Source organism: Chlorocebus sabaeus, chromosome 17 (genome assembly GCF_047675955.1).
Source record: "Chlorocebus sabaeus isolate Y175 chromosome 17, mChlSab1.0.hap1, whole genome shotgun sequence".
Classification (NCBI taxonomy): Eukaryota; Metazoa; Chordata; class Mammalia; order Primates; family Cercopithecidae; genus Chlorocebus; species Chlorocebus sabaeus.
The window spans coordinates 30115663-30137441 of NC_132920.1; the positions used below are offsets into that span (position 1 = coordinate 30115663).

General features: G+C 44.4%; 1 protein-coding gene across 1 annotated transcript; it reads right to left on the bottom strand.

Moving 5' to 3' along the window:
* Positions 1-5791: 5791 nt before the first annotated feature.
* On the bottom strand, positions 5792-8832 carry LOC140708937 (uncharacterized). Its single transcript, XM_073006199.1, has 3 exons — positions 8221-8832; positions 7354-7464; positions 5792-6168 (listed from the first exon to the last, which is right to left on the bottom strand). The coding sequence occupies exons 1-3, from the start codon at positions 8257-8259 to the stop codon at positions 5995-5997; spliced, it is 324 nt and encodes a 107-aa protein (XP_072862300.1). The 5' UTR covers positions 8260-8832; the 3' UTR covers positions 5792-5994.
* Positions 8833-21779: the final 12947 nt, after the last annotated feature.

Consider the following 21779-nt stretch of genomic DNA (forward strand, 5'->3'; position numbering starts at 1 on the left):
AAAAGACCCTGCATAGCCAAAGTAAGACTAACCAAAAAGAACAAATCTGGAGGCATTACATTACCCGACTTCAAAATATACTATAAGGCCACAGTCACCAAAACAGCATGGTGCTGGTATAAAAATAGGCATATAGACCAATGGAACAGAATAGAGAACCCAGAAATAAAGCCAAGTATCTAATGTTCAACTGATTTCCGACAAAGCAAACAAAAACATAAACTAGGGAAAGGACACCCTATTCAACAAATGGTGCTGGGTTAATTGGCAGTCCACGTATAGAAGAATGAAAGTGTATCCTCATCTCCCACCCTGTATAAAAATCAACTCAAGGTGAATCGAAGACCTAAATCTAAGACATGAAACCATAAAAATTTTAAAAGACCACAGTTTAAAAACCCTTCGAGACATTGGCTTAGGCAAAGACTTCATGACCAAGAACCCAAAAGCAAATGCAACAAAAACAAAGATAAATAGATAGGACTTAGACTAAAAGCCTCTGTACAGCAAACAAACAATCAGCAGAGTAAACAGACAACCCACAGAGTGAAAGAAAATCTTCAGTCTACACTTCCGATATCCAGAATCTACAAAGAATTCAAACAAATCGAAAAGAACAAAACAAACAATTCCATCAAAAAATGCACTAAGGACATGAATAGAAAATTCTCAAAAGAAATATACAAATGGCCAACAAACACTAATGCCCAACATCACTAATGATCAGGGAAATGCAGATCAAAACCGCAATGCAATAACACCTGACTCCTGCAAGAATGACTATAATCAAAATAACAAAAAAACAATAGATGTTGGCATGGATGTGGTGAAAAGGAACACTTTTACACGGCTGGTGGGAATGTAAACTAGTACAACAACTGTGGAAAACAGTATGGAGATTCCTTAAATAACAAAAAGTAGATCTACTGTTTGATCCATCAATCCCACTATTGGGTATCTACCCAGAGGAAAAGAGATTCTTATACGAAGAAGATACCTGCATACGCATGTTAATAACAGCACAATTCGCAATTGCAAAAATATGGAATCAGTCCAAAAGCCCATCAATCAATGAATAAAGAAAATGATATATATATATATATGGGGTGTGTGTGTGTGTATATATATATGTGTGTGTGTGTGTGTGTGTGTATATATACACACACACCATACAATACTATCCAGCCATAAAAAGGAATGCAATAATGGCATTTGCAGGAAACTGGATGGAAATGGAGACCATTATTCTGAGTAAAGTAACTCAGGAATGGAAAACCAACATGGTATGTCCTCACTCATTAAGTGGGAGCTAAGCTATGAGAACGCAAAGGTGTAAGAATGATAAAATGGACTTTTAGGACTCGGGGGAAAGAGGGGTAGGGAGGTGAAAAATAAAAGACTACACACTGGGTACATTGTATGCTGTTCAAGTGATGGGTGCACCAAAATCTCAGAAATCAGCGCTAAAGAACTTACTCATGTAACCAAACACCACCTGTTCCTTCAAAAACCTATTGAAATAAAAAGAAAAATTAAAAACAAAGCAACTCCACCCCCCACCAAAAAGAAATAAAGAAGACCTAAATAAGTGGGGAGAAATACTGTGTTCAAAGATTGGAATATTCAGTATTGTAGATTAAATGCAATTCCAATCAAGTTCCTCTCAGGCCTGAACCTAAAAGTTTAAAAAATAAAAATAAATTCTGGCAGGCTTTTTTAAAAAAGAAATTAACAAGCTGATTTTTCAATGTATATGGAAATATGAAGGACTTTGAATAGCCATCATAATTTTTTACAAAGAAGAAACTTGGAAAACACACACTACCTGATTACAAGACTTACTATAAAGCTCCATGAATCAAAGCAGCATTATTGGCATAAAGATAGCCATGAATCAGTGGAATAGAATAAAGAGTTCATGAATAAAGCCACACATGTATGTCTCTAAAAAATGCTTCAAGGGGAAAGGATAGTGTTTTCAACAAATGGTGTTGGAAAAAAATGACAAGAAAAAGAAGGAACACCGTATCCAAAAACTCACTTGATAGGAATCACAGATACAAACATAAGAGCTAAAGTTGCTAGCCTTCTAAAACACTGCTACCCAATAGGCTATAATCTGAGTCACAAATGTGAGCCACATCGGTAATCTTTACTTTTCTAGTAGCTGCATTTTTAAAAGTAAAAAGTAATCAGTGAAATTAATTTTAACAATATGTTTTATTTAATCCAATACATCCAAAATATAATTTTAGCATGGAATCAAAATAAAAGATTATTGGCGTATTTAACATTTTTTCTCATACTTAGTCTTTCTTGAAATTATTCTTTTGAGCCTCCAAGGCTTAGAAATTCCTTACAACCTGCCATGTCAAGATTTTCCTCCAGTTCGGAGGATTCTGGGATTGGCAGAAGACATCAGTACCATTTACATTTCCAACTCTGGGTCCAGGAAAGAAAGAGTACAGAGACACAGTCCGGACTCGGACGCACCTTAGCCTCTTCGTCTCCCATCCTTCCTCCACGTGCCAGACCCCTGATGCTCCTGACAAGCTCAGGGTTTCATGAAGTGTCAGCCACAGGTGGGAGGCAGACACGAGATACACAAACCCAGACCTCTGCAACCCGCCTCAGGAAGTCCTTCTGAAACCTACCCAGCCCCATTCCTGCCGCAGCCTGGGTGCTTTCCCCGGCGGAGCTCCACGTCTGCAGAGGGTGATTCTAGAACACCCTTCCTCCCAATAACCCAGGGCTCCCTCCTTCATCTGCTTCAGGACTCAACTCGCAGGGTGCCTCTCGGGAAATCTCACACCAATGATAATAACTTAAAATTGCCCCGGCTCCTTTCATCTTCTGTGCCTTGCTTTTCTCTTAATAATCCTTTACTTTCGGACACCCCTATAGTTGACTTCGGTGGTTTTTTATTGGCCGTATCTTTCAACTGAACGTAAATTCCTTGAGGGCCATGATTTTTTCTGTTTGGATCTGACCCAAGCGCCTAGAATAGCGCCTGACGAAGAGTAGATGCTCAACAAACAGTTAAGGGCTCCTCCCAGCATATGATTTTTGAGGTACACAGGGGAGGGGTGGGGGGAGTCTTACCCAGGGCAGCGAGTGCAGCCTCAGTGGCAGAAATCCCAGCGCGCCCCCTCCTGCAGCAGACCCCGCTTCTCCTGCGAGGCCCCAGATGAAGCCCAACCCCCAGCTGCCTGCGCAGCCTCCTGGCAGGGGTCGCGGGGCGCTTCTGCGAGGGAGTCTGGGCCAAAGCGCCAAAATCCGCCGCTGTCGCTCAGCCGCAGCCTGTTTGGGGCTGGGGAGCCTCTCCTGGTCGGTGACTGTCGCGGACAATAGACGAGACCAGAAATTAGATTTGGTTCCAGGATCAAGGACCTTTAATCAGGGAATGGAGATGGCAGGGGACGAGGCCTAAGAGATGTAGACAGCAAGTCCTGTCTGCTTAGGTCGCAAAGAGGAAAAAGAGATGGGACTCGGGGTCCTGGACTGGGACTAGGAAGGGGCGGCTCCAAGAGGGTGCGGGTTCCCATGCCAGGGTCCTGGAGGTCCAGGGAGTTGCGGAGGGACCGCCCTCCGGTAACCGAGGGACTGGGGGCAAATGCTTGGCCCAGTCTGATCCCAGACATTCTTGTAACCCAATATAGTTACAGCTCGGACGCCATGTTCTTCCTGGGTCTCTCCAAACTAGGGTTGGAGGATCAACTAGTGGATTCCGGGGAGGAGGAACCTTCCTCCCTGGAAGCAGCAGAACAAATTTCAGGGACTCGGGGGTCCAAGGCCTCATTCCAAAAAACACTGAGAGATTGCGTACTGGGCGCACAGTATGTCTGTGGGGTCACACGGACCCGGGAACAAGATCTTAGGGCCCGCAGGCTTCCCTCTGCCTTGAGATCAGAGTTCACCGCCAGTAACTGTGAGGAAACATCTGTACTCCAGGATTTGGAGACACCGACGCGGGAGCCGGGCGCCCCGTGTGCACAGAGCCCTGTTCTGCAGCTGGGAACCGAACGGGACCCTGTGGAAGTCGCGGGTGGGGAAGCTAAAGGGGACCTGAGTGTCTGTCCTCAGTCCTTCGGCCACACGGGGGCGCTGCCGCTATGCGCTCGGATTCTGACGAGCCGCTCTGGAGAGGACTGGTCGGTGGTCTGAGTAAGACAGAGATTGTTGATCCAGAAAGGATGTGTCAATGAGGTGGGGCTGGAGTTGTCCAGAGGGTGGAAAGGCCTTCTGAGAAGCCCTGGACCAGGCGCGGTTCCGGTTCTGCGGAACAGAGGAGGGCTCTGGAGCTGCCTGTCTTGCAAACCCTCTCTCCAGCCTTTTCATGGTAACACTCTAGGAAAATGGAAAATTGATCATTTTTTTCTTCCACTCCTTAATCCTTTCCTGAGTGCTACTTTTAAATAATTTTATTTTAGAAGAGTTTTAAATTTACGTAAAAGCTGCAATGGTAGTACAGAGTTACCATCCGCTCCAGTCAGTTTCCCCTGGTGTGAACATCTCTCATTCCTATGGTCCGTTTGTCACAGCTAATGAAGTCATTTTCATACCTTATTATTTACTAAACTGCAGACTTTATTTGGAGTTCATTAGCGTTCCCCTAATGTCCTTTCTGTGTTCCAGGATTCCATCGAGAATATCACATTACATTTAGTCTCCTTCATGCCTCCTTGGCCTCCTCTGGTCTGTGATAGTTCCTGAGATTTTCCTAATTTTTGATGCCCTTCACAATATTGGGAAGAACTGACCAGATATATTGTAAAATGTCCCTCAAACTGAATTTATTTGGGGTTTAGATCATGGTTAGACTACGGTTATGGATGTTTAGATGAGGTGAAGTGCGATTCTCCAAACACTTTGTCAAGGTTATAGAATATCAATTTGATGTACCACTGTTGTTGTTGAAGTTGAACACCTGGTATATTAGCTTCAATATACCTCCCGGGTATATTGAACCCAGGAGGCAGAGGTTGCAGTGAGTCGAGATCATGCCATTGCACTCCAGCCTGGGAGAAAAGAGGGAAACTTCATGTCAAAAAAAAAAAAAAAGTTAAAATAAATAAGAAAAGAAAAAAATTAAGGTCATCTCTTGTGTACTTTTTAAAATCAATGGATAGAGTATAGCAAAGTTATGTGAGCACTCACAATACCTGGTTTTCAACTGAAAGAAACACTGAAAAGGGCAAGATATTGTCTCAAACTGCCAATGCCGCCCCAGCCCCATCCTCCAGCAGCAGCTCTGCAGTGCGGAGAATCATGCACTTGGGAGAGGGAGAACACAGAAATTGTGAGACATTGCGTTGAACTCAGTGGTGCCTTGATATAGAGTTATATTGGAAGAATGGAGCAATGGGTTTGGTTGTTGGTGTCGGGAAACGGGGAGGAAAGGAATGAAAAAAATAATCGGGGGTAGATGATGATACCAGTCTGAGAATCAGGTGCCAGTTCCATTCTACTGTGCATCTAGTCACATTGGCGTAGACGTCCAGGCAGGAGGAGGAGCAAGGTGTGGGATCAGCTACATGGGCTTCCAAAGGTAATCCCAGGTGCCACCTCTCCTCCATACTTACTAGGAATCCCAGGCCCTTCCCTGAAGTGACATCCTCCTGCAACCTTTGTACCCCTCTTTCCACTTCTTCTCACAGCCTTTCCCTCCTCCCTCCTTCATTCTCCTGGCCAGGACCCACACTCACCCCACCTCACCTCTCTCTTTTGATCAGTCCCATAGTTTAGAAAGGAACAGAAATGCCAGCTGAGGTCAGGTCTTTTAAAAATTTATTCAGTGTTCTCTGGGCATGCATTTGAGGATGATAACATTGTTTCTGGTCTCAGTGCACTTTCACCACATCTGATTTTCAGCTATGTGAGTCAGGACGTCTATATGATCAATCAACCAACCAGGGAAAGAAACTAAGGTCCAGAGCCCTGAGGATGCTTGTGCAAATCACCCTGATTTGGACAGAACAGGATCTTGTAAGGGTCCTAAGAGTCAGAGAAGACTGCAGCCCCTTGTGTTGTATTCTGCTGCATGCCGGGGAAACTGGATGGAAACGATTCAGATTCTTCCTGCATGAAAACGGCAACTTGTGTCCTTGGGGATCCTCCAGTGGCCCCAGTTGTTCCTGCTGGGGGTGACCTCGACTCTCGAATCCAGCCCTGTAAAATAGGGAGAAATTCAGACATTGCAAGGCATGAAAAATTTTCTCCTGAGAGCAAAGTCGAAGGATAACAAAATTGAAGGAGGGAACATATCGAAAAGAGGAGGAAGGAATATACAAAAACAAAAAACAAAAAACCAGCAACAACCAACAACAAGAACAAAAAAAAAAAATACCAAGACATGGGATGTATGAAATCAAGCATCAACCCATGAAAAGGTGAAAGGGCAACAGGACCAGAAAGGAAGAGGGTCACCTGGGTGGGTGGACGGCAGAGGGGAAGCCATCTCCAAGAAGATGACCTTGACAACAGGTACCATAAGTTTAAACGTATTGAGAAGACATTTACTCAACTAAGGGACAGTTGGTGAATTCATTTATTAAGGTTCATGGAAAGTAAGAAAATGAGAATACCAGGCAATTATCAAATCTTGAAAACTTCAACATGTATGGAAAGAAAAACTAAGAGAGTTTAACATGTGGCTCAGGTCTGAGTAGCATTCACATAAGTCAACAATTTTAACTCTGGCTCTCAGTGCACTCAAAATCTCCACCTGCCTACACGAGGAGGATGAAAATGTGTGTGCTGGGGAAGGTACTATGGATGAAGGGATATTGAAAAGTCAATACATAATATCTAAAATGGAAACATTTGAAGTGGCATAAATGTATATTATCAAGAAACATAAAGAACAACATATGAACGAAAAGGCTTCTGTGTGGTTGTTTGCCAGGAAGCTGGTGGCTAGGAAGGATTGAGAGGGAGTAGAGGGGAGACCATGTTTTGGAACAGGGGAAATGAAAGGGAAGCAGGTAGCACCTTGACCCTGCCTCATGCGGAGAACAGGGTTCCACGCAGCGGTCCAGGATCTCAGGGACTTACTGTGGCTGAGGCCACCTGCCCCCAGGACAAGCCCTTGGCATTGAGTCTACTGAAATGTGGGGAGGGACAAGAGGAGGTCTTCGGACCTTTGACCTGAGCAGCCTGGCTTACTCTAGACTCTGTCTTGGCTTCTGTCCAGAGATTAATGTAATAAATTGTCTCCAAATTCACCCAAGGGAGCGGAGTTCCTTCCTCTGCTCCTTATCCCCTTCAACACCATCATTTCTGGAAGTGTTATTCTGAATATGTTCTCGGATTTGTTTTTATCAGTGGAGAAAGAGAAGATAAAAGAGCACTCACCCAGCACAGCCAGAGGGAGGCAGCTCCAAGGACTCCAGTAGCCACCAGAGTCCACCATGATCCAGGGCTGGACATGCACAGTGAGATCCTCAGCGCAGAGGGAGAAATCTCCTAAGGGTAAGAAGGAAAAACAGCGTTGGAAAGCGTTTCCTTACTTCACAGTGAGTGCAAACATGATAGGAAGGCATAGAGAAAAAGGAAGAAATTATAGGGAAAGGTGCTTGTTTACGGGGAGGTGATGCTGCGGGAGGGATGCACCAGACCCAGCACTGGTGGGGGGTAGGAGAAACAGGTATAACCCTTGACTAGAGAATGGATACTTAAGGATCAGTATAGTTACTAGGTGAGGAGGACAACATACGTTTTAAGGACGTTGATGTACATTATAGTGTACCATTGGAAGTTAAGGGGAAAAAAAAGAAACTTCATTAATAAAAACAGGCTGCATGTAGTAAAATCAATAATCAGCCCTGGGACTTGTGTTTGCAAAATGCTTTATCCAGGTGCGACCCCTCTGACTTCCTGGATTCCCCACCCTCTAGCACCCGGTTCCCTCTCCTGTAATGAGACGGGGTTAGGAGGAGAGATGGACACATGGGCCCACGCTGAAGGCAGTCAGTCACCTGTGCCTGCAGATGAGAAACCGCAGCCTAACCTGACCGAACCTCAAGCGGAAAAAGAGTTTGAACCACTAGCCTCCAGCACAGGGATTCCATCCCAGCTCAGTATTTAGTATTTAGAGATGTACTATTTCAAGATTCCTAAATACTGAGGACTCTGGCCAGTCTGGTTTGACCATGTGCCTCCTTCCTCACACTGTGGGGCCCCAGCTTTCCCTCCCAATTCCACACCCCCAGATGCTGGTACCATGCTCAGGTTCATCGTGGACACCGCTCCATCCGACATGGCAACACTTCTGATCCAGCCGCTTTGACAGCCTCGTTCAGTCTCCTCTGGAGAGAGCCACCGAGCCCTTTGCTGAGGAGCTGGGACTGACAGGGAACAGGGCTGCGATCTCGGATGGGGTTGGGGATGGACACCAAAGTCGTCTTCTAAAGACCAAGTGGGCTCTAACCACGGAATTCGTCTCTAACCACTGACTCCTCCAGAAGAGGAAGAAAGAAGCCTCTCTACACTAAGCTGAAACACTAAATACACTGTTATACTAAATACACTGGTACACTAAGTGGTAAACCTGGTCAACTTAGAGCACTATGTGCAATAAGTACACTAAGTAATAATATGAGTAATAAGTGGTACACTAAGCTGAAACCACTAACCGCAGCCGAACGGCAGAGGAACCTCAACTTAAATAGTGTGGAGCTGCCGCTAGGTTTCCGCTGCTCCTAGTCGTCCCCAAGAAGAAGCGCCGGTGAGGCTTTAGCAGTGGCCCCGGGCTCAGGGAACCAGGGCTGCTTCTCTCCGAGGTTCAGGTTCGCGGCCTTACAAACCCTCCGCTCCGACTCTGGACTGGCCTATCCGGGAAGCCTTGAAACTCAACTCCCGGGTGGACCAGGAAGGCTGCCCGAGTTGGGCAGCGCCGGCCAGCGCCTTCCTCAGAGCCGAGCTGCTCGCCGCCCTCGAGGCCCAGCCGAGCCTGGAGGAGAGACCGGGTCCACTCAGGTGGGGCCCTTGGTGCCTGGCGACCCCATGAGCACCCACCCTCCAGCCTGGGGCGGGATGGCCCAATCAGGCGCTGTGAGGGTCCGTTTGGAAACCACTCTCTGCTTTGAGGACACACGCGGGGCTTCCCTGGGAGAAGGAGGCAGTGAAAAGGGGCAGACACGAGGCCTCTGGCCAGCCGCGCCTCGGGTCCAGGCCTCCCTGTGTCCACATCTGGTCTCCCGGCTTTTCACAACAGTGACCTTGACAGCGCCCAGAGTCCGCTGCTTCTGTCCAGTCCGCTCTTACCCTGCGTGGCCCAGAGGGCGCAGCACTGGTGGCTTCAGGAGGTGGCTGTGAGCGCGGGGCTGGGGCTGAGAGCATAGGACCAGAGAGGAGTCGCCAAGCCACCACCGGCCCCGGGGCACCATCACCGGCTACCGGCTAGGTCAAGCCCCAGATTCGGGTTTGCCCAGCAGGCGCTGGGCGTCCATGCTCCCTCTCCACCTCCCTGCCTCTCTAAGGAGAACCTAGCCCATTAGAAAGCCCCTGGTTGGTCAAAAATGGTGTGTGGGGGAGGGGGTCAATTGAGATCAGACGTGAAAAACGGGAAACCTGGGGACCATAGGGTTGGGGCCCAGGAGGGGGTCGAAGCTTCTATTTAAGACAGGTGACTAAGTGAGGGGCACTGCCGCAACAGGAAGAAAGATTGATTTGCAATTGATTTGCAGGCGTGATCAGTTTTAGTTCCTATTTGACAACCAGAAGTCTGCAGCTCTATCCTTGGTGAGTTCTGAAGGCCTCTGGGGACAGCTGAGCCCAAAAGACTTTTTAATTCCACAGAGAACTTCCCCTGAGGCAGGTCTCCTCTGTGCCCAGGGAAGGAAGGCTGGGTGTGATGGTTTCTGAAAAAAGTTACACAGAGAAAAGGCCAAGTTCATTTGTGCTACCCTGAACTGAACACAGATCAATTAACTGGTCCCAGGATTGATGGCAACAGGCCTATAACTGGTCTCCTAGTTCCTATCCAGTCCTTCCCCCATAAACTCAGAACCCTGTCCTCTTGGAACAGTGAATCCCCAGCAGAGGACCTCAGCTCCCAAGCTCCATTCAACCTGGGCTGCCTGGAACCCGCTACCCTGCCCAGGAGCTGTCAACACCTGGAGCTCGGTGCAGGAAGAAGGCAGGGGGCTTGGTGGGGAGGTGAGTGAGTGCTGAGGGGTTCCGGGAACTCCTTTGGCCCTTGGAGTAGCTCCCACTCAGGCTGTCCTGCAAGTCCTCACAAGGCCCACTAGTGAGCAGGAAGAATGTCCCCAGGAGAGGCAAGGGTGGGGCAAAGGTGAGTATGGGGTCCCTTGCATTTGCAGCAAACTGGAGAGGGAGATGAGAGGCAAGGAGTACTGGTCCTCACGTGGAAACCTACAGCACACTGCCCTGAGGGAATGGGAAGGGAACCACAGCCACCCACGTCCACAGAAGACTTGGCAGATGGGAGAGGGTATCCTTGAGGACTGAAATCCCTACCTCATAGGACTCTGGATACTTGGACACTTGCTTCCTCCTGTGCTTCTCTATGAATCTCAGGACTGTGTGTGGGACACTCTCCGCACTCTTATTCTTGTAATTCTCTTCTCTCTGGATGGCCTCCTTTCCCTTGGAGTGAAGGCGTGGCCATCAGATTCTTGGGCTGAAGGTCACTGGGTGACTGTGAGATTCTGGGGCCAGTTACTTCCCTTTCTTAGCCACCCTGTGCTTTACAAAACGGAGCTCCGCAGTCATACTCATCTCTCCCAGTGAAGCTCAAAGGAATTATTAATAAAAAACACAAAAACATAAATGAAATGATGTTTATGGAGCCAACGGATTAACATGGAAAAGCACGGGCTTCCCACTTTTCTGCCCTTCGTGAGAACTTAATCCTAAAACACTGATGTCATGTCAACCTTCTGCCTTAACTGGGAATTGCTGTAGTCAGTCTGTTCTAAGGGCATCCCGTGAGCCCCTAGGGTTGGAAAAATAAGGCCACTTTTCCTAAACATACATGTGGTTCTGTCCTGGCCAGATCAGTGGACTTCCAGTGTCCTTCCTGAGTCACACCGAGGTAAACTGCACAGACCAGAAACCAACATTTTATAAAGAATAAAATAAAATAAGTGGCCTGTAGTGTGTGGGCTGGGGTTGGTGCGGGCTTCCGGCTTGGCCATCGGTGTCCGTGGTTCAGCCCCGGGGCTTTTGTGTCGGGTCTGGCTTGGCTTTGTGTTCCAGAGTTTTTGCCCTGCTCCGCGGCGCTTCTCCGGGGCGGGAGCCGCGAGGCCGGGGCGAGCTCGGGCGGGACCGGCGGCTGTGAAGGCTGCGGGGAGCGGGACTTGCAGCTCCTGGTGATGCCAGCGTTCCTGGAAGGCTCCTGGGACCTGACGAAGGACAAGTTGAAGAGTGAGTTGGTCGCCATTAAAGTGAAGCTCCCGGCCCGGAGCAGCGCGCAGACCAGGACGCACAGCTCCGCCTGCAGCACTGGGCGCTACCTCTACCCGCCCGGGCGCCGACAGCGAGGGCCCCGCCTCCCCCAGCTGCGAGGAACTCGCAGCTGCGAGTGCACCCTGGTCCTGGCTTCGGAGCCGGGCCTCGCGGAGCAGGAAAGCCACAAAGAAAATGGATCAACTCAGACCAAAAGATAAAGCTGATCTCGAGGTAATCGCGCTCACTAATGAAGATCTCGTGGACCCGCTTGCGAGGTATGGAGAGAAACCTAGTCCCACTGGAGAACAACCAGGAAGCGATGTGAGAAAAAAACCCTTGAAACCAAGGAACAAGGACGATCTGTCGCCCAGGCTGGCGTGCAGTGGTGCGATCTCGGCTCACTGCAGCCTCCGCCTCCCTGGTTCAAGAGATTCTCGTGCCTCAGCCTCCCAAGTGGCTAGAAACACAGGCATGCGCCACCTCACCCGGCTACTGTTTTTTTATTTTTATTTTTGGTAGGGACGGGTTTTCCCCGTGTTGTCCAGGCTGGTCTCCAACTCCTGAGCTCAAGGGATCCGCCCATCTCGGCGGATTAAGGATTAACAATTTAATCTTCAGCAGAAAATGGAAGACCGAATTTAAATAAAGGTTCTAGTAGATACTGTGACAATGAAGAAGACTAAAGTAGAGATCAAGCTTGAGAAGAGAGAACCACTAAAGGGCAGAGCAAAGATTCCAGTAACACTAAAGCAAAGAAGACTTGAGACACAGCTATTCTCACGCCGGAATAACTGAGGCTGAACGCACAAGTGGAGCTTCGGAAGGCGGAGCTCTGCAGGCCTGGAGTAGGGACTTGGAGCAGGGTCTCTACCAGAGACCTGAGGAGAAGGCCAAGGAAGAGGTGGAAACCAGAACATTTTCGAATAGACCATGCAGTAATTTCACAGAGTGCTCCCACAGCTGAAAATCTAGTGGCTTCAGGACACAAAGCCTTAGTTGTCAGTAGGTGACTGGAAATTTCAAGCATGCAGCTCCTATTCTGCAATTCAGTAAATTTTCAAACATACCCCAAACTCCAAAGAGACCATTGAAAAAAACAAACAAACAAAAAACAAAACAAAACAAAATACAGAAAAGAAGAGTAGAAATGGATATTCGTAAAGAAAACGTTGCCCTGTGAAGCATCTACACCAACAGGAATGGCTGCAGACCAGTCAAAGGGGCTACATACAGGCAGGCCATCTGAACTCAGTGAGTTCAGGATGGCAGAATCTTGTACATCTAAATATGTTCCTAAGTGTGTTCCCTTGGCAGATATCAAGTCAGAAAAGACAAAAAAAGAATGAGCCTTTTCCGTATGGACAAAAATTTTGCTGTTTGTTGTTGTGGTAGGTTTTGTTTGTTTGTTTTTTGGTCTATCAAGCTATGGAAACCAACCAAGGAAATCCTTTCTCTAATGTTCTTCCTGATGACTCTAGAAACCCAACTGAATGGGATCCCTTTGGCACATTCAACTTGGTCTATTTTTAATAAATGTATTGAAAAACACTTGGGTACACTTGTTGACTTAAAGAACTATAAAAAGGTGATTTCACCTCAATAAATGTAGTATTCCATGAAAAGCAAACAAAATATATATAAATGAACTTCATTAGAGTGTTTTTGAACTCTGGACTAGCAGGAGATCACTTCCTGCCACATGAAAATCTTTTTTAGCTCTGAAGTATTTTTGTAGGCTTTTTAAAATTTTTTCTTCTCATTGTCCAAACCTATGCAGGGTTTCTTTATAATGTGGACATCTGGTTTCATTTTTGAAAAAAGATATATATATATATATATATATATATATATATATATATATATATATGTTTTGTGGAAACAGAAAAGGCAAAACATGGTAATAAAGTATGAAGTTACACATTTAAATACTTTGAATTCTTACAGAAGAGTGTAAGAATTATCTTCTGCTGAATCAAAACTTTACAGACATGGGAGACAATGAAATTTGGTAAGAGAAAAAGTAACATGGTCGTACTTTTTGTAACTGCAACACAATTTGATGGTGTTTATGAGGAAAAGTACAGCAATAATCTCTTCTGTAACTTTCATTAATAGTAATGTTATTACTGTAGCCCTATCATACTCACTTTTTAAACCACTGGCTTTTTAAAGTATCATGAAAGTCCCATTTCAGTAAGACCTATTTAAATACTGTTGATGTTTAAGCAGGGATCTTTTAATGTAGCATATACATGTTTTAGAGAACTGCTGGCAGGCTGTACATGTGTTTAAAAACCGCTAGCTAGCTATGAGGCCACAGCTGAAAACTACACTTTTTTTAGAAATTGTAAACACTTGTCCTACGTTTCATTTGGATTCCTTATTGCATCCTCTTCTGTTAACAAAAACAAATTTTGCCAATATTTTTGCCTTTTATTTCCCAACACAATTTGATTTAAAAGTACAAAAAGTGTTTGCTTTCAAACTGCATCATAAGCAGCGGTTAACACTTAAAGATGGTCAGGTGCAGTGGCTCATGCCTGTAATCCCAGCACTTTGAGAGGCCAAAGTGGGCACATCCCTTGAGCCCAGAAGTTCCAGACCAGGAGTTCTGAGTACCTGACAGAACCCTTTGTCTACCAAAATACAAGAAAATTAGCCAGACATGGTGGCACACGCCCTTAGTTCCAGCTACTCAGGAGGCTGAGGTGGAAGGACCACCTAAACCCAAGAGCTCAGGCTGCAGTGAGCCATGACCATGCCACAGCCACTGTACTCCAGCCTGGGTGATAGAGTGAGACCCTGTCTCAAATAATAATAATGATGATAATAACAATAATAATAATTAAAGTTGTATACTTAGCGGTATAAACTCTGAATATGAAGTGGGCATTGTGATTTTGTGTACTCTTGAAATGATTATCTTTGTGATTGATCTTTCTTTAAGCTGCAACTTACCTCATGAATAACTTGGTTACATAAACTAGTAGGTGATTCAAATTTGAACAGAATCGAATAAAACATGAAAATTTTAAACTGACTCATTTCAATTTCAACTTTCTAGTCATTGACCATAAAGCACATTAAGAATGTAAATTAGTCCTCAATATCATCTGAAATGAAAAGATACTTTCTTTAAAAAGGAGGGTAAAGATATATATTTAGAACAGCACACAATTTTGATTTGAATTAGCCCTATTCTGATGTTTAGCTTTTAGATATTCCAAAGATATTTTCACTGACTTTGCAATTGAGACCAGAAGGACTTATAGGTCTGGTCCTGCAGAGTGAGTGGAAAAGTCCTGTTTGCCATATTAGGGAACATTTTCATAGGCTCCAAGGCTTAGGATATGAACATTTTGGGAGCCCATTCTTCTGCTTACCATATTACTTCAATGATGTTTGCTCCCCTAGATTTTCACTAATAGTAAGAAATAAACAAACAGATCTGGAGAAAAATGGAAGATAAGAGGCAGGACTAACTGCAACTCTTCCCTGGGGTGGACAGAACAGCATGTGGAGACTCACATCGTGAACTTTTGATTCAAGAACCACCACAGGATCATATCAGGGAAACCAACAGAATTCACAGACCCTTTGAAAGAAGTGACTTGCCGCTGCAAACTCTGTGAGACAGCTGAAAAACTGTGAGTTCCCAAAGGGTGAGAGAGGGAAAGTCTGCCTCCAAACACACATCCTCACTGGGGAACCTGAAAGTCTGGATCATGGGAGAAGTATTTAACTTTACCTAGAGCTGAAACAAATGTAGAGAGTTGAGCGAAATATAAAAGTAGAAGAAGCAGTGGGAAGAGCCCTGTAGGCACTCCTGGGCCCAGGGAAGTCATTTCTGACTATATCTCATAGCAGTCCCTTGGGAGGGCAGACAGTGGGATTGGGGAAGGGCCACAGGGAGAAGGAGGCTTCCAGTGAAACTTTATAATAATTTTGATCAACTGTGAATTTTCCAGGCAATATCAAGGGTGGAAGGGGTGAACGATAAGGGCAGATATGAGCACAGAAGCCATGGCAGGCAGGGAGGGGTGAGACCTGAAAGCCCTGCTTGCTTTCTCAGTAAGGAGGCTTATAGCCTGGGGCAAGATGGGAGCTGGGTGGGGCCTGTCACTACAGGCTTTCACCCACCTCCGTGGTGACCTGTATGAAGCAGCAGAGGCAGCCATAATCTCACTCCATAACTCCATTGGTCTGAGAACCAGCCTCTCATCCCACACAATGATGACAGCAAGTCCCACCCAAGAAGAGTCTGAGCATGACCAGCATTTGAGAAAATCAGCATACTAAACAAAACTGAAACCAAGGATTCTCAGAGATTCCACTTCACTCCCCTGCTACCTCCACCAGAGCAGGTGCTGGTATCCATGGCTAAGAGACCTAAGAGAAGATGGATCACATCACAGGACTCTGAAGACACTCCCCATTATCAGCCTGGAGACCAGTAGCTTCGCTGGGTGGTTAGACCCAGAAGAACAATAATGATAATTGCAGTCCAACTCTCAGGAAGCCCCATCCCAAGGGGAAGAGGGAGAGCACCACATCAAGGGATCACCCCATGGGACAAAAGAATCTGAACAGGAGCCTTCGAGTCCCAGATCTTTCCTCTGACATAGTCTACCCAAATGAGAAGGAACCAGAAAAACAATTCTGGTAATACAACAAAGCAAAGTTATTTGTCACCCGAAAAGATCACACTAGTTCACCAGCAATGGACCCAAACCAAGAGGATATCTCTGAATTGCCAGAAAAAGAATTCAGAAGGCCAATTATTAAGCTACTTAAAGAGGCACCACAGAAAGGTGAAAACTAACTAAAATAATTTTTTTAATAATACAGAATATAGATGAAAAATCTTCAGAGAAATAGATATCATAAATAAAAGACAATCACAACTTCTGGAAATGAAGGACACACTTAGAGAAATGCAAAATACACTGGCAGGTTTCAACAATAGAATCAAACAACTAGAAGAAAGAACTTCAGAGCTCCAAGACAAGGCTTTCAAATTAACTCTGAGAAAAGCAAAGAAAAAAGAATCGAACGAACAAAGCCTCCAAGAAGTTTGGGATTATGTTAAATGACCAAACTTAAGAATAATTGGTGTTCCTGAGGAAGAAGAGAAATCTGAAAGTTTGAAAATTTTATTTGAGGGAATAATCGAGGAAAACTTCCCTGGCCTTGCTAGAGATCTAGATATCCAAATACAAGAAGCTCAAAGAACACCCAGGAAATTCATCTTATCTCATCTCAAAAAGATTCTCACCTAGGCACATAGTCATCAGGTTATCTAGGGTGAAGATGAAGGAAAAAATCTTAAGAATTGTGAGGCAAAAGCATGAAGTAACCTGTAAAGGAAAACCTATCAGATTAACAGCAGATTTATCAGCAGAAACCCTACAAGCTAGAAGGGATTGGGGTCCAATTTTTAGACACTTAAACAAAATAATTATCAAACCAGAATTTTGTATACAGTAAAAGTAATGAAGGAAAAGTACATGAAGGAAAGATAAAGTATTTTTCCTTTTTCTTTTTTTTTTTTTTTTTTTTGATGGAGTCTTACTCTGTCACCCAGGCTTGGGTGCAGTGGCACAATCTTGGCTCACTGCAAACTCCACCTCCTGGGTTCACGCCATTCTCCTGCCTTGCTTCCCAAGAAGCTGGGACTACAGGCGCCCACAACCACGCCCAGCTAACTTTTTTGTGTATTTAGTAGAGGTGGGGTTTCACCATGTTAGCCAGGATGCTCTCGATCTCCTGACCTCATGATCCACCCACCTCGGCCTCCCAAAGTGCTGGGATTACAGGCGTGAGTCACTGTGCCCAGCAGAAAGATAATACAAAAAAACGCTGAGAGAATTTGCCACTATCAAGCCAACACTATAAGAACTGCTAAAAGAAGTTCTAAATCTTGAAACAAAACCTTGAAATACACCAATGTGACCTCCTTAAAGCATAAATCTCACAGGGCCTATAAAACAATCACACTACAGGAAAAAAAAAAAAAAACAAAACGGTATTTAGGCAACAACTAGCACAATGAGTAGAATAGTACCTCACATCTCAATACTAACACTGAATGTAAATGGCCTAAATGCTCCACATGAAAGATACAGAATTGCAAAATGGATAAGAATTCACCAACTAACTATCTGCTGTCTTCAAGAGACTCACCTAACACATAAGGATACATGTCAACTTAAAATAAAGTGATGGAAAAAGATGTTCCATGCAAATGGACACCAAAAGCAAACAGGAGTAGCTATTCTTGTATCAGAAAAAATAGACTTTAAAGCAACAACAGTTTAAAAAAACAAAGAGGGGCATTATATTATGACAAAAGGACTAGTCCAACAGGAAAATATCACAATCCTAAATATATGTGCACCTAATACTGGAGCTCCCAAATTTATAAAACAATTACTACTAAACTTAAGAAATGAAATCAGTGGCAACACAACAATAGTGGGGGACATTAATACTCTACTGACAGCACTAGACAGGTCATCAAGATAGAAAGTCAACAAAGAAGCAATGGACTTAAACTCTACCCTAGAACAAATGGATTTAACAGATATTTACAGAACATTCTACCCAACAAGTGCAGTATCTACGTTCTATGCATTAGCACATGGAACGCTCTCCAAGACAGATCATATGATAGGCCACAAAACAAGTCTCAACAAATATGAGAACATTGAAATTATGTCAGGTACTCTCTCAGACCACAGTGGAATAAAATTGGAAATCAACCCCAAAAGGAGCCCTCAAAACCATGTACACACGTGGAAATTAAATAACCTGTTCCTGAATGACCAACGGGTCAACAATACAATCAAGATGGAAATGCAAAAATTCCTTGAACTGGCCTGTGTGGTGGCTCAAGCCTGTAATCCCCACACTTTGGGAGGCCGAGGCGGGTGGATCATCTGAGGTCAGGGATTTTAGACCAGCCTGATCAACATGGTAAAACCCCATCTATACTAAAAATACAAAAATTAGCTTGGCGTGGTGGCAGGTACCTGTAGTCCCAGTTACTCAGGAGGCTGAGACAGGAGAATTACTTTGCTTGAACCTGGGAGGCAGAGGTTGCAGTGAGGCGAGATGGTGTCACTGCACTCTAGCCTGCGTGACAGAGCAAGACTCTGTCTGAAAAAAAAAAAAAAAAAAAAAAAAAAAAATTCCTTGAACTGAACGATAATAGTGATGGAACCTATCAAAACCTCTGGGATACAGAAAAAGCAGTGCTAAGAGGAAAGCATTAAATGCCTACATCAAAAAGTCTGAAAGAGTACAAATAGACAATCTAGGGTCACACCTCCAGGAAGTAGAGAAACAAGAAAAAACCAAACCCAAATGGGCAGAAGAAAAAAAAAAATAACCTAGATCGGAGTAAAACTATATGAAATTGAAACAAAAAATTACAAAAGATAAATGAAACAAAAAGCTGGTTGTTTGAAAAGATAAATTGAATTGATAGACAATTAGTAAGATTAACCAACAAAAAAGGAAGAAGATCCAAATAAGCTCAATTAGAAACAAAACTGAAGATATTACAACCAATACCACAGAAATATAAAAGATCACTCAAGGCTGCTATGAACACCTTTATACACATAAACTAGTAAACCTAGAGAACATGGATAAATTCCTGGAAATATACAACCCTCCTAGATTAAACCGGGAAGAAATGGAATCCCTGAACAGACCAATAACAAGCACTGAGATTGAAACCGTAATTTAAGAAGTTACCAGCTGGGCGCGGTGGCTCACGCCTGTAATCCCAGCAATCTGGGAGGCCTAGGTGGGCGGATCACCTGAGGTCGGGAGTTCAAGACCAGCCTGACCAACATGGAGAAACCCCGTCTGTACCAAAAATACAAAAAAATTAGCTGGGTGTGGTAGCACATGCCTGGAATCCCAGCTACTCAGGAGGCTGAGGCAGGAGAATCACTTGAAACCAGAAGGTAGAGGTTGCAGTGAGCAGAGATCATGCCATTGCACTCCAGCCTGGGCAACAAGAGTGAAACTCCACCCCCCCCCCAAAAAAAAATAGAAAGAAAAGAAAAGAAAAGGAAAAAAAGTTACCAAAAAACAAAAAAACAAGCCCAGAACCACAGTGGAATTCTATCAGACATTCAAAAAAATGGTACCAATGCCATTGACACTATTCCAAAAGCTAGAGAAAGAAGGAATCCTCTCTAAATCATTCTGTGAAGCCAATATCATCCTAATACCAAAACCAGGAAAGGACAAAATGAAAAAAAAACAAAACTACAGGCCAATATATCTAATGAGCATAGACGCAAAAATCCTCAAAAGAAACTAGTGACCAGGCGCAGTGGCTCATACCTGTAATCCCAGCACTCTGGGAGGCCGAGGTGGGTGGATCACCTGAGGTCGGGAGTTTGAGACCAGCCTGACCAACATGGAGAAACCCCATCTCTACTAAAAATACAAAATTAGCTGGGTGTGGTGGTGCATGCCTGTAGTCCCAGCTACTCGGGAGGCTGAGGCAGGAGAATCGCTTGAGTCTGGGAGGCAGAGATTGCAGTGAGCCGACATTGTGCCACTGCACTCTAGCCTGGGCAACAAGAGCCAAACTCTGTCTCGAAAAAAAAAAAAAATACTAGCTAACAGAATCCAACAGCATATCAAAATGATAATCCACCACGACCAAGTGGGTTTCCTACCAGAGATGCAGGCATGGTTTAACATATGCAAGTCAATAAATGTAATACACCACATAAACAGAATTAAAAACAAAAATCACACGATAATCTCAATAGATGCAGAAAAGTCATTTCACAAAATTCAGCATCCCTTTGTATTAAAACCCTCAGCAAAATCAGCATAGAAGGGACATATCTTGAAATAAAAGGCATCGGCCGGGCGCGGTGGCTCAAGTCTGTAATCCCAGCACTTTGGGAGGCCAAGACGGGCAGATCACGAGGTCAGGAGATCGAGACCATCCTGGCTAACACAGTGAAACCCTGTCTCTACTAAAAAAATACCAAAAAACTAGCCGGGCGAGGTGGCGGGCACCTGTAGTTCCAGCTACTCGGGAGGCTGAGGCAGGAGAATGGCGTAAACCTGGGAGGTGGAGCTTGCAGTGAGCTGAGATCCGGCCACTGCACTCCAGCCTGGGCGACAGAGTGAGACTCTGTCTCAAAAAAAAAAAAAAAAGAAAAAAGAAATAAAAGGCGTCTATGACAAATCCACAGCCAACATTACACTGAACAGGGAAAAGTTGAAAACATTCCTGCTGAGAACTGGGACAAGTCAAGGATTCCCACTTTCACCACTTCTATTCAACATAGTACTGAAAGTCCTAGCCAGAGCAATCAGACAAGAAAAAGAAATAAAGGGCATCTAAATCAGTAATGAGGAAGTCAAACTGTCATTGTTTGCTGATGACATGATTGTATACCTAGAAAACCCTAAGGACCCATCCAAAAGGCTCCTAGAACAGGTGAATGAATTCAGCAAAGTTTCAGGATACAAATTTAATGTACAAAAATCAGTAGTTCTGCTCACTAACAGCCACCAAGCTGAGAATCAAATCAAGAACTCAACCTCTTTTACTTTAGCTACAACAAAAATAAAATACTTACGAATATACTTAACCAGGCACGTGAAAGACCTCTACAAGGAAAACTACAAAACACTGCTGAAAGTAATTATAGATGACACAGACGAATGGAAACACATCCCATGCTCATGGATGGGTAGAATCAATATTGTGAAAATGGCTATACTGCCAAAAGCAATCAACAAATTCAATGCAATTTTCATCAAAATAACACCATCATTCTTCACAGAACTGGAAAAAATAATCCTAAAATTCATATGGAACAAAAAAAAAAAGACCCTGCATAGCCAAAGTAAGACTAACCAAAAAGAACAAATCTGGAGGCATTACATTACTCAACTTCAAACTATACTATAAGGCCACAGTCACCAAAACAGCATGGTACTGGTATAAAAATAGGCATATAGACCAGTGGAACAGAATAGAGAACCCAGATATAAAGCCAAATACTTATAGTCAACCGAACTTCAACAAAGCGAACAAAAACATAAACTGAGAAAAGGACACCCAATTCAACAAATGGTCCTGGATTAATAGGCAGGCCACATATAGAAGAATGAAAGTGGATACTCTTCACTCACCCTATACAAAAATCAACTCAAGATGGATCAAAGACTTAAATCTAAGACATGAAGCCGTAAAAATTTTAAAAAACAACATTAAAAAAAAAAAAAACCTTCTAGATATTGGCTTAGGCAAACACTTCACGACCAGGAACCCAAAAGCAAATGCAACAAAAACAAAGATAAATAGATGGGACTTAATT

Bases quoted from the DNA above. Each gene is read 5' to 3' on its own strand.
- LOC140708937 (XM_073006199.1), bottom strand. From the start codon at position 8,259: ATGTCGGATGGAGCGGTGTCCACGATGAACCTGAGCATG. The intron at 7,465-8,220 runs GTACCAGCATCT...TCTTACCCTTAG, and splicing joins CCACGATGAACCTGAGCATG to GAGATTTCTCCCTCTGCGCT. The intron at 6,169-7,353 runs GTGAGTGCTCTT...CCTATTTTACAG, and splicing joins CCTCCCTCTGGCTGTGCTGG to GGCTGGATTCGAGAGTCGAG.